General features: G+C 43.3%; 1 protein-coding gene across 8 annotated transcripts in view; it reads left to right on the top strand.

Annotated features, from left to right (window-relative positions):
* Positions 1 to 12,877, top strand: part of Mgat4a (alpha-1,3-mannosyl-glycoprotein 4-beta-N-acetylglucosaminyltransferase A) — a 113,349-nt gene that overhangs the window by 21,519 nt on the left and 78,953 nt on the right. For all 8 annotated transcript variants that reach the window (XM_063267508.1, XM_063267509.1, XM_039083970.2 and 5 more), the window contains one exon: positions 2,791 to 3,136. In XM_063267508.1, coding sequence (XP_063123578.1) covers positions 3,043 to 3,136 — 94 coding nt within the window. In that variant the 5' untranslated portion in view covers positions 2,791 to 3,042. The remainder of the gene's footprint in view (positions 1 to 2,790; positions 3,137 to 12,877) is intronic.

The raw sequence follows: 12,877 nt of genomic DNA, 5'->3' as shown, positions 1-12,877 counted from the left end.
CTTTCTTTTGAGATGTCAGCACTTATTAGTAGAATTCATTCTATGTATCTTCTCTAAACCAGAGTTTACTTAACTTCTTAGGTCCAGTATTTAGTATTCCATATGTTTTTTAGGTATTATGGATGGTTAATCTAGAGCGTTTATACATTTATATAGGCTTCATTTGTATTTAATAAGACAACTTTCCTTTTATTTTTTTTGTGGCATGGGCCACCACTGCCTAGCTTAATAAAAACTTTATTTTTTTTTAAACATTTATTTATTTACTATGTATACATTGGTCTGCCTTTATGTATCCCTGCAGGCCAGAAGAGGGCATCGGATCCCATTACAGATGGTTGTGAGCCACCATATGGTTGCTGGGAATTGAACTAGGATCTCTAGAAGAGCAGCCAATGCTCTTAACTGCTGAGCCATCTCCCCAACCCCATTAATAAATAAAAGCTTTTAAATTATAATTTTTAAGTGGATTCTGCATGTCTCTGCTTCCTGATTTATGTCAGCTAGATATTTATTCTACTGCCCCCCCCAACAAAATCCTATCTGAATAAAAAATGTGACTACATTATATAAGGACAGAAAGTGAAAGCCATGTTTGCATAATGTCATGCCAGGCTTACAAATCCCAGGTTACAGTTTACTGAGATAGTGCCCCTGTCCTTATAGCCGGAAGTCACTGTCGAGTGTTTTATTGGGTTAATAGGTGAGGTATTTGGTGGAATTTAAAATTATTGGATTTTGTTTCCCCAGTGAGGATTTTGGCTGTAGGCAGTCAACATGGGCATAGTTGTGATAAAGTTAACCATGGGAGGTGAATGAATTAGGGCTTAGCCACTTGGAGAACCACTTTGGAATGCACTGTGCTCAGGTAGTCACAAGTGATGCAGTGGAATGCAGCCCCTCTAGAATGTTGCATGGAAATGAGAGATCCTGGCCAGAGAAACTAACAGGCATGCTTTGTTGGGGACTCAGGAGGGACAGATTAGCCAAAGACTGCAGGAAGTGAGGAATTTGTTTAGAGTTGCACGGTTGGACTGTGAAATTTTTCTGTTCATTCTGTAGTTCATACCACAACAGGCTTGGGCTTACTGCAGAAGAGAAAACATTTTTTTTAAAAATGTAATAAATCTTGAAAATGTATGTTTTCTGTTGAGCCAAATTAACACTCAGAAAGGCTCTCTAGTCTCAGCTGAGTGGCCAACCATCTCCTGCAGCTTCTCCCTTCTGCTGTGGTGTAATTGGTCAATCTGTGGGACAAAAGGCCGTGGAAAGGAATTCCACCAGGCTGTATTGACACGCACCTTTAATCCGAGCACTTTGGGAGGCAGAGGCAGGTAGAGCTCTGTGAGTTTGAGGCTAGCCTGGTGGACAGAGTGGGTTCCAAGACAGCCAGAGCTACCCAGTGAAACCCTGGCTCGAAAAACAAACAGAAAAAGAACTTAAACTTAGAAGCTATTTAAACTGGGGTTTCTCGCTGAGTTTATCTCCTTGTGTATAAAATAGGGTTGGTAGCACTTGCCCTGTAAGGACTTAGTGAAGGTTTAAGTTATGCAACAGGCTCAGAAAGAAGGGGGGGGGGGAAGCCAGTAAAATACAGTGACTACCCTTGCTGTCACTCTTTGTCATTTATCCCTGTGTGGTCTTCCTTGGCGACTGGGATTCCCAGTAATTCCCAGTGCTAGAAATAGCTGAGGTTGTAGTTTGTGAATTGCCTGCAAATGGCTGCTTTAATCAGGCGTGCCCTTCCACTGAGAGATGTGTCTCTTGGGTTCGATAGTTGTTTTTGGAGGCGCATTTAGTGTACCACAGGATGCGGTGCCACCCTTTGATGCCACTAGACATCAATGCACATATCAGACTGCCTGACAAGCCCCGAGGGGTGAGACCGGTGACGTGTAGAGTGGCTGCATCTGCTGGCTTATTTTTCTTTTCGATACAGTTGATATTTATTGAAGACCTATCCTTGTGCTGGGCATTCTTAGCAACCACATGTCTTTCCAGTTCTTCAGAATTTTAGTCCGATGAATAGTGGTCCTCCTCATTTCTTGAGTGTAAGAGCCCAACGGGATGATGGGCTATTGCTGAGAGAGCATGGGTTAGATTAGTGCCTCTTCTGAATGCCTAAATATTTCCAGCTTTCTCTCTAAAACTTAAGATGAGGATAATGGTAGTCGTACGCTTTTTGTGATATGTGGGACACCAGGGCCCATTGCTTTCTTATTTCATAGATGAAACTCGGAGGCGTGGATGAAAAGAGGTGTGCTGGGGGCACTTACCTTATGTCATAAGTCAGGGCTGGACATTCCCTTATTTTTATTTATTTTCTTAACCATTGCTTGCTGTTGTGCAGCTGAGTAATAACTGGGAGGAGTGAAGCTCTAGACTCAGTTGTTAGAGATCACTTTGGGAATCTGTGAGCCCCACAACTCCCTTTAAATGAGCAACCATAATTTTTTTTATGTTTTCCACAGACAGAACCAGCCAGGAGGAAATACAGTTTGAAGCTTGTTTCCTTGGAGGAATTATAGTTCTGCTATTAAAAAAAAAAAGAATCTTTTTTTTTTTTTTTCCGGAGCTGAGGACCAAACCCAGGGCCTTGTGCTTGCTAGGCAAGCGCTCTACCACTGAGCTAAATCCCCAACCCCAAAAAGAATCATTTTAATATGGGGATGGTCTTCATAAGTACAGTTTAGCCTCGACAAAAGTCTGCCTCTGACACTGAATAATAAATGGAGAAACCTCTGTTCTGCATTATTTAGTTAGTTTTCCTTTCTCTTCTTTCCCTGACAGAAAGAAGAAAAAGAAACAGCAGCCCTTAGCCCTCAGCCTCTGAAAACCTCGAAGACAATCTGGAATAGCAATACCCACGCTTGCTTTGCTGCTTGACACCTTCTGCCCAGCATCTGAAGTGAACCTCAATCATCAATTGCTTTGTTTTTGGCCCAGGTCCAAGGCGTTCTGCCTTCTGTTGACTTGAGGCTGGAGAGAGACTGGTCTTGCTTGCTGTTGCCAACTTGTGAACCAGTGTGATGGTGAAATGAGATGAGGCTCCGAAATGGAACTGTGGCCACTGCGCTGGTGTTTGTCACGTCCTTCCTTACCCTGTCCTGGTATACCACATGGCAAAATGGGAAAGGTAAGGAGGAGGTCCCTGAACCATGGTGGTGACAGAGTGCACCCTGCCAGCAGGGGTGAGCCTGTGGAAATAGATTGAGCCTGCAGGTGGGGCAGTGCACACCTCAGTCTTTGATCTGGCGGCCTCTTTTGATAAAAAAAATGAAACAGTTTTCTTAGATAGACCGGTACAGACTTCTAACTTGGGCTGGTTTGTTTACAGACTTCTAACTTCAGCCGGTTTGTTTTAGTATCTTATGACCACACTTTGGAAAGCTACATTGTTTAACAAAGACTTTTTTTTTTTTTTTTTTTTACCTTTTGCCTTTTTAAAAAACCAGTCATCACAATCAAAGCTTCGGTGTGCCAAACCAAAGTTTTGTATGCCAAAAGTGTTGTAGAAAACACTTAGAAGGGGGTGATCAGGGCCTTCAGGAAACACATACTAGCTGATTTGGTAGTGTGTTGCTAATGACTAGACCTGCACGCCTGGACAGATTGCTCCTTCGGTAACGAGGAGAAATTCTCATTGGAATATTAGAAGTTTCGTAAATTGTAATTGCGTGTAGACTCTAGAACTGTTGTATGTTGATCAGAATTGCTCAAAGGGGTGATGGTTTTTTGTTCTTTTTGTTTTGTTTTTTATTTTCTCTTTCTGGCATTGATTTAAGAAGCACTGATAGTAGAGAAAGAGGGGGAAGTGTTGGGGAGGGTGCATGGTCATCATTAGATCCATGTTTATCACCTGGGGTATTTGAAGCTTGTCTTGTTGACATTGCCTTCCTCGCCCATGAAGATAATTGCTTTCCTGTGCATTTGTATCTATATACCTATGTTAGTAATACATACCTCTCTGAGCATACATACTGTATACATTTGAATCGCAGCTACATGCATCTGCTCGTATATGATAAATAGAGGTAGAAGAGAAACATACTTAATGCTGTAGATAAGTCTTACATTTTTTCCTACTTTCTGTCTTTCTCTGAGTTGAGCTCTAGCCTAGGCACTGGAGAAATACAGGTGAAAATTTTGCCACAGGCAAGTTCTTTGGGTATGCTTTTAAAGTCTCAACTTAAAATCCTTTTAGAAATACATTGTATTCATTTAGTTATTTTGCCTGTGTGCCACCTTGGCATAATTTGGATGTCAAGAAGTTAGTTTTCAGAAGTTGGCTCACTCCTTCCACCATTTGGGTCCTGGGTATGGAACTCAGGGCATAGGCTTGTGGGCAATCACCCTAACTCACTGAACCTTCTCGCTGGCTTGGTTTCAGTTCTTGATTGCACCTAATGAGGACGTAATTAGAATAGCTCGAGTCAAAGAGATGATTGTTCTTGACATAAATAAAGCTAATGACTCACCGTTAAGAAAACTGACCATAGGGGTTGGGGATTTAGCTCAGTGGTAGAGCGCTTGCCTAGGAAGCGCAAGACCCTGGGTTCCGTCCCCAGCTCCGAAAAAAAGAACAACAACAACAACAACAACAAAAAAAAAAAAAACCAAAAAAAACCCTGACCATAACACAAGTACTTGGGTTTTTTCTTTTTCCTCTCAAGGAACTTACTTCTTGGGAGAGTTCTAATAATACAGAAACTTGGCTCTCCCCAGTGAGTCCCAGCTTTGGACCTCATTTCTTAGGTCTTAGCATTACTAGCAATTTTTCTTAAAGCTCCATTAATTACGATTTATGATTATATGATTATCTTTAGCATGGAGGGGAACTGGGATAGAAGAGGTGCCTTCACCTTGCAGTGCCACATGTAGTCAGGGCGCTCGCCCATAGCCCTCCGAGCGGCTGTGCAGTCTTTCCCATGCTGGTTTTCTGCTTTGTTTTGCTCAGGCTCAAGGGTCTACCCAGGTCTTCTGTTTGCTTGCGTAAAGCCCCTATGTTGATTGCTGCTGTCTGTAATCACTCTAACTGTTGAGTGTTTGAATTCTTTCTAGTTCAGGCAGTGAGACAGCCTGGAATTTCCAAGGGAGACTTGATTCCACATATTCAGTCTAGTATTTCCAGGGACCATGTACTTTGGTTTTTATTTTGAAAGATTTCTAAAATCCCTGACACTGCTGGACTAATTGAAGCATAATTTTTCATTCATTCTTTACATATTCCTGGATGTATGATCCCTTATAAATACCCATATATATGGTCCCTTACATACAACCATGGTCCCTTACATATACTTAGATGTATGGCCTCTTATATATAACTGGATGTGTGGTCCTTTATATATACCTGGATGCATGATCCCTTATATATGGTCCTTTACATATGTCTGTCCCATGCCTAGCACGAGATATTAGAAACCATGAAAATAAAGAGTGAGAAGAATCTTCATGCCTTTGAGCAGGAACTGGCAATAAATATGGTATGGTCATCTGGAGGAAAGAGAGATAATAAGAGCACTTGTCCTGTTCCTTATACATCAGCCGCTTAGACCTCATGACCCCAGGGGCGTTACTGCCTCTGCTCTGAAGTTGGAGACATCAAAGCAGGGTGGTAGAGACGCTAGCTAGCTAGGCCTTGTGCTCATTCTGTAGCAGAGGTAACTTGGAACTCATGCTCCTAGCTAAAGGTTTGCTGCCCAGAACAGTGCGGGCAGAGGCTCGTGATTCTTCATGGCACTTTATAGAGTAGGGACAGTATGAAAGCCAGGCCGGAAGCGGGCACATCGGGTGCAGAACTGATTTCTGAAAGGGATTAGGACATGCTCACGCTGTAGTTAGGAGCTGCTCTTTTTGACAGGCACACGGAGGCTACACAGTGTACAGCTCCATAGGGGTGCTAGTTTGGTATAGTCTACATTCACTACTTGGAAGAATCAGAGCTAGCCCATGAAATGGCACAGGCTGAGAGGAATCTGGGATCCAGGGCAGGGAGCCAGTTCATCAGGGCATACTGGATTCCCACATAAAACACGAGAGAGAATTTCAGGTCCCTGGAATGGGATGGGAAAGTTGTAGGCGGGTATTGGGAGAATAGGACCAGAATGATTCCGAGTGTCATGTGCTGGTGTGGATAGCGCACCATTGAAATTTCCCCATGGTCAAACACAATGCAGAAAACCGGAAAACCAAGTATCACAGATCGCTGCACCGGGTTGGACCGTGTCCACATGCCTGACTCAGGGCCACATGCTTGTCAACACCCCTAAGACACAACGCCTGTGCAGCAATAGCTTCAGCAAGAATGTGTCTGGAGAGTTTTAAAACAGCTTTATCGAGTTATAATTTGCACACTAAACACTTCAACCACTGAATGTACTGATCAGTAATGATTCATTTGGGGTAGGGTGTCTACACTAAAAATGGTTAACCCGCTGTGGTGCGGATTTAGCTGAGTGATGGAGGACTTGCCGAATAGTCATAAGGCCACTGGTGAGAGTCCCGTACCTATTAGTTATCAAAGCATCTCTCCTCCCAGCCCTACGCTATCGAGAATCCACTTCCTGCCTACGGATTTCCCTTATCAGAACTTCTTCACTAGAGGAGCTGTGTAATGTGTGGTCTTTGATGACTGTTCCCCCCCCCCCCGTTAGCATGCTCAGGTCTAACTGTGATGTGGCATAGAACAGCCTTTTCTCTCTCTTTTTTTTTTTCAAATGAATGGTGTGTATGTGCACCTATCTACCATGTGCACGTGTGTTTCGTGTGCGTGTCTGTGCACTTATGTATACAGGCATGCGTGTAGGACACAGATTTGATGACTGTATCTTCCGCTATTGATTTTTTTTTTAATTTACTTTTGTGTGTCCGCATGTGTACATGTGTGGAGAGGCCGGAAGAGGACATTGGCTCCTTGGGAGCTGGAGTTACAGGTGACTGAGCTACCCTGCATACCCTGCTAGGACTATGAGCTTCTCGGAAGTTCGGCCACACTCTAATGCTTGTACTGAATTGGTCCTCTCCACCTTGTCTTTGAGTCCCTGGCTGCCCCAGGGATCCAGCTATCTGCTCCACTCCACTGCTGGGGTTATAGACACTGTTGCAATGCCTGGCTTCTATGTAGGTGCTGTGATCCAGAACCAGTCCTGCAGCTTACAGAGCAAGCACTTTACCCACTGAGCCATTTTTTCAGTCCCTAATGATGTCTATGTACAAATGTAACAAGTTGGTGTTCGTCCCTGATGGATATTTGGGCTGTCTGTGCCTTTCTGCTGTTTGTGATAATGAACAGGAACTTGTCTTAGGTTTTCTTTGGGGGATATCTGTTGAAAAGTGGAATTTCTGAGTCCTGTGGTAACTCCACTTAGTCATTTGAGGAACATCAGACTGTCAAAGTGGCTGAACCGTGATACATCGTATTTCATTGTTTTATTTTTATCTGTGTGTGTCTGGAGCTACAGTCTGTCTCTACACAGCATATGGTTAGACCTCTTCACCCAGTCTGATGACCATCTTGTAGCTGTTTTGTGGGTTCATTCGTATCTAATGCTACTTTTGATATACTTAGATTTATTCTAATTTTTTATTCTCCAGCTTTCAGGTCCTTTCCCTCTACATTTCTTTCATTAATCAAGTTCTAATGTAGCAATTAAAATTAATTTATATTTTTCACTGTTTCTAGGTTATACATGTATGTGTATATATATTAGCATCTCAAACTCAACTTTAGACTTTATTTTCTTAATTTTAATCTAATATAGCAATGTTACTTGTTGGCCAATAAGATGGGTCAGTGGGCAAAGGCTTTGCCACACAAGCCTGGTGAGTATGGTCCAATCCCCCGAACCCAAACAAAGGTGCATGGAGAGACCCAGCTCCGCAGAGTTGGTCTCTGACCCCCACATATGCGCTCCTCTGCTCTCATATGCACAATTAACTTTAAAAAAGAAATACTACCCCTTGGTACCTCTGTATACTTTTACCCTTTCTGCCTGGAATTATTGTTACATATATTTACATCTATTAATGTTACAAACCCAACAATGCGCTGTAATTATGATCTCACATCTGCCATTATGTATTGTTACAATTATGTTACCATCTGTCTTTCCTTCCTCGGCCTGCGGAAGTTTGATCACCACTTACCCCCCACCCCTCTTGTGCTGTTACTGGCAGTTACTCATGCATTTCCCAACATTACAGGCCCAGCAATAATTATGTCTGTTATTTTATATACTTAAAATTGCTTAATAAAAAGAGACAGATATTTATAGTGTCTCTTATAGTTGCATAATTACTAGTGCTCTTTGTGGGTTATTTGAATTATCTTCTGAGGTAATTTTTTTTTTTGTCAGACTAGAGGATGCCCTTTGTGATTTCTAGTTAGGTGGATCAACTAGTAATGGATTCTGTTTTTGTTTATTCTAAACTATTTTTATTTGATTCTTCATTTTTAAACAAGATTTTTAAAAAGTGTGTGTGCGTCTGTCTGTCTGTCTGTCTGTCTGTCTGTGTGTATTTGTCCTCAAGTGTGGGTGCCCACAGAGGCTAGAAAGGGGCATCAGATCCCTGGAACCAGAATGACAGGTGGTTTTGAGCAGACTGACTGGGTGCTGGGAACTGAACTCAAGAAAGACCTTTGCAAGGGCAGTATATACATTTTAATTTTTATTTTTATTTTATGTATATGAGTGTTTGCTTGAATTTATGTATGTGCACTGTGTGCGTGCCTGGTGCCTGAGGCCAGGAGAGAGCACCAAAGCCCCTGAGACTGGGTTGTAGACAGTCATGAGCTGCTGTGTGGTTGCTGGGGTCCAAATGCCCATCCTTGGCAAGAACAGCAAATGCTCTTCACCACTGTGTCTCTCCAGTCCCCAACTTCATTTGGAAAGGTATCTTTCGTGGACTGGAGAGTCTTGGTTGGCAGTGTTTTTGTTGTGGTTTTGAATGCCTCCTGATGTGTGTGGTGTGGTGTGGTGTGTGTGTGTGCTTGCGTGCCTGTGTGTTATCCCTGCTGAGTCAGCTGGCTGTTGACCTGTTTGGATGCTCTCATAGATGTTGTATCGTGCTCTCTCTCACTGCTCTCTAGACGATTGTCTGTTTAACCTTCTATCATTTTCACACAGTATAAATTGGAGTCTGTGTTAACCTCCCCCATCCCTTTTTTTTTTCTTTTTTGAGATCCCTGGATACTTAGACTGTTTTTAAATAAATTTAGTAAGTATTCAGCCTTGATTTGATAGAACATTTTTCTAACTTCTTTTTCCCTCTTCTCCTCTTGTTCCTATTATACGCATGTACCACAGTGTGACCTTTGGGGTTCCCTTTTCTGAGGCATTGTTGTTCAGCTTATGTCACCTCTGTTGATCTAGCTTGAGTTTGCTAATTCTTTATTCTGCTCATGTCTGCTGTTGTATTGGGCATCTCTATAGGAAGTATATGTACAGTCAATGTACATATATGTTCATATCTAAAACTCTCTGGTGAAATGTTTTTCTCTATTTTATATATGAGATGTGCTAGTTTTCTGTGATGTCTGAGAAACTGAGATTGTAACGTGGTTTCAGAGGTCTGGGTTCAGGGTCTTTTTTTGTCCTGTTGCCTTTCAGCCTGTGGTGTGGAATGTAAGGTGAATGTGGCTGTCACCTCATTGCAGGCAGGAAGCTAGGACAGGAACTTGGTGTTGCATGACCATAGTTCCAGCCGTAGAGAAGCTGGAGCAGAAGGATCCCTGTGAGTTCAAGGCCAGACTGGACTGCACATCAAGACTGTCTCAAAAATAAAAACAAGCCTCCTAAACTCCTCCCTCCAAGCAAAGAGAAGAAGGGCTGGGGTCCTGGTGTCTGACTTTGAGCTTCCTCTCTCTAGGCCCTGCCTCCTAAAGAGCCCATTAGTGGGGACAAGGTTTTACTGTGAAGACCTTTAAGAGACATTTAGGATCTAAAGTGAAGCCTAGGGAGCTTAACTATAAGAATTGGCTCCTGAGACTACAGTGGACAGGAAGTCCCAGGAGTCACCTGATGTCAGTGCATCCAGCCACTGGTATTAATTTAGTAAAAGTCCAAATCCCTAAGAGTAGGATAAGCTCCCATCCCTGTCTAAGCCGGAAGGTCTGAGAACCAGGAAGTCCAAAGGCAGAATGTTCTTGCTTGGAAAGAGACTTGCTTCTCTCTGCCCCGCATTACTTCTCCAGGCAAAGGGATCAGTGTACATTGGTCCTGTGTGCGAAGCACGTTGGTCAAGCTGCTCCCCTCTCCTCACTTTATCAGTTCAAGTGGGAATCTCTCCCGGAAACAGGTGGATACACTGCAAGTAACGTTTTTTCAGCTCTCTGGGGTCTCTTAATCTAGCCAAATTGATACCTAAAATGGCCCTTTGGGAGGCTCCCTTTTTTTTCCTTGTCTTGTACTTTCAACTCTAGTTTTGTTCTTAAAATTCTCTCCTCCTATTGGGATTTGATACTTACTACACTGTTGCTAAGTTCTTTTGTTTTTGTCAGTGTAATTTTGAGGTAAGTTCTCATTTTGTAGCTCTGGCTGGCTGACCTCGGAACTCTCTGTGTAGACTGAGCTAACCTTGACCTCAAAATCTGGCTGCCTCTGCCTCCTGAGTGTTGGGATTAAAAGTGTGCATGGTATTGATACACTCTGCCTTTCCTTCCTGTCTACTCATTATTTTATGTGCCTGGGATTTTGGCCGCGTGTATGGTCTGTATACTGCACGCACATCTGGATCCTGCAGGCTAGAAGAAGGCATTGGATTTTTTGGAGTTGAAGTTACAGATAGCTGTGAATCGCTGTGTGATGCTGGGAATTGAACCTAGGTTCTCTGGAAGAGCAGTCCATGCCCCTAACTGCTGAGCTCTCTCTAGTCCCCTTCAAGTTGGAGCAAACCCTGCAAACCATCTTCTGGCAACACTTAATGGTAGTTTCCGTTTCCTGCCTTTTTCAGATGTATGGGCCTTCCTGTTTGTTTGCACACCTCCATGTTTTTCTTTTTATTTATTTTCTGATGGCTATTAGACATTTCAGGTGAATGGATCTTAGCGGTTCTGGGTGCTGGGTCTCCCACCTTTCCGGAGCTGCTGACTTCTTTGGCTGGGCTCTGTTGTTAAGGTCTTGCTGGCTCATTAGATGTTGCCGCCTCTGGTGTTGCTTATCCTCTCCCTGGTTACATAGTTGCTCCAGGACCCCCTTCTGCTCCCCGCTGATTGCTTTATGGGTTGTTTATTGCTTTATTGTTCAGGTATTGCAATGCCCTGGAGAATACATCCAGCTCCTAACCATTCAAAGTGTGGTTCCTTCCGAGGTCAATGTTGGCTGTTTGACTTTGAGAGCTCTCCTATGCACCTATTGCTTCTGCAAACCTCAGGTCTTGGCTGTGTAGTCATCAGGCCCAGCAGAAAACATTCGTCCTGGTAGAGAAGATGTTAAGAGGGGACACATTGTGAACATTGGAGCATTTTATTTGAAAGCTGTCTCTCTCTCTCTCTCTTTTTTTTTTTAAGATTTATTTACTCTATGTATATGAGTACACTGTAGCTGTCTTCAGACACAGCAGAATAGGACATCGGATCCCATTACAAATGGTTGTGAGCCACCATGTGGTTGCTGGGATTTGAACTCAGGACCTCTGGAAGAGCAGCCAGTACTCTTAACCGCTGAGTCAACTCTCTAGCTCCAAAAGCTGTCTCTTCTACTTGTAAACAAAAACAGTTAATTTTTTGTTTAAGATTTAATTTATGTGTATGCTTGCATGTATCCGTGTACACACATGCCATGTGAGAACTCTCTGGAGGCCAGAAGAGAGTGTCAGATCCTCCGAAGCTGGAGTTACAAGGGGATGTGACTTGTTCAGTATCGTTGCTGGGAACCAAACTTGAATCCTCTTAAAGCATGACAACTGTTCTTAGCATGAGCCATTTCTCCAGCCTCTCAATTAAAGCTTTTTTCTTTTCAGTGTGTGTGTGTGTGTGTGTGTGTGTGTGTGTGTGTGTGTGTGTGTGTGTGCAAGCAAGCAAGCAAGCAAGCATGGGTAAGTGCGCAGGCCCGTGAATAACCTAGGGTATGGTTTTTGGAAACAAGTCACTTTTTAAAAAAGACATTCTCTTACTGGAGCTTGCCTGGTAGGCTAGAGACCCGGGGATTCTCCGATCTCTGCCTATCCAGTGTGGTTTCTGAAGATTCAGCTCTGGTCCGTGTGTTCCCAAGACTAGTACTTAACTGACTGAGCTATCTCCTCTCCCCTGGATTTTTTAAAAATTCTTACTGGGGTTGGGGATTTAGCTCAGTGGTAGAGCGCTTGCCTAGGAAGCGCAAAGTCCTGGGTTCAGTCCCCAGCTCCGGAAAAAAAAAAGAACCAAAAAAAAAAAAAAAAAATTCTTACTGAGCAAGGGAAGTAGAGCAGAGTAGAAGGAGAAACTAAAGGTGAGCTTGGGGGTTGTAGTATCCCATGGTTGTTGAGTCCGTTGCATATCTAATGAGTGCTGGGCTTTGTCAGGCTCAACCTGGGTCTAATTGTCTAGCCTGTCCCACAAAAACTCCCACCCTGCTGCACTGGAGGAGAGGGGGAGGGGGTGGAAATGCAGTATAGAGGTAAAGTTGAACAGCAAGCAACCGCTGCTTGCTTGAAGCATTTTTAGTGCAAAATGATTTTCTATTTGCAACCAATTTATAAAACCTAGTCTACAGAGTTCCTTCACACTCCCCCACAGCCCCACCCACCATTATAACAACTTAGAGGACACATTTTAAACATTTTCTTTCTTAGTGTGTGTGCACGTGTGGCGGTCAGGAGTCGGCTCTCCTTCCAGTACGTGGGCTGTGGGGATTGAACTCAGGGCACCAGGCGTGACAGCATATGACTTTACCCATTA

Source organism: Rattus norvegicus, chromosome 9, assembly GCF_036323735.1.
Source record: "Rattus norvegicus strain BN/NHsdMcwi chromosome 9, GRCr8, whole genome shotgun sequence".
NCBI classification, from domain to species: Eukaryota; Metazoa; Chordata; class Mammalia; order Rodentia; family Muridae; genus Rattus; species Rattus norvegicus.
Note: the sequence above shows the minus strand (reverse complement) of the source record. Positions and strands in the feature narration are given on the sequence as shown.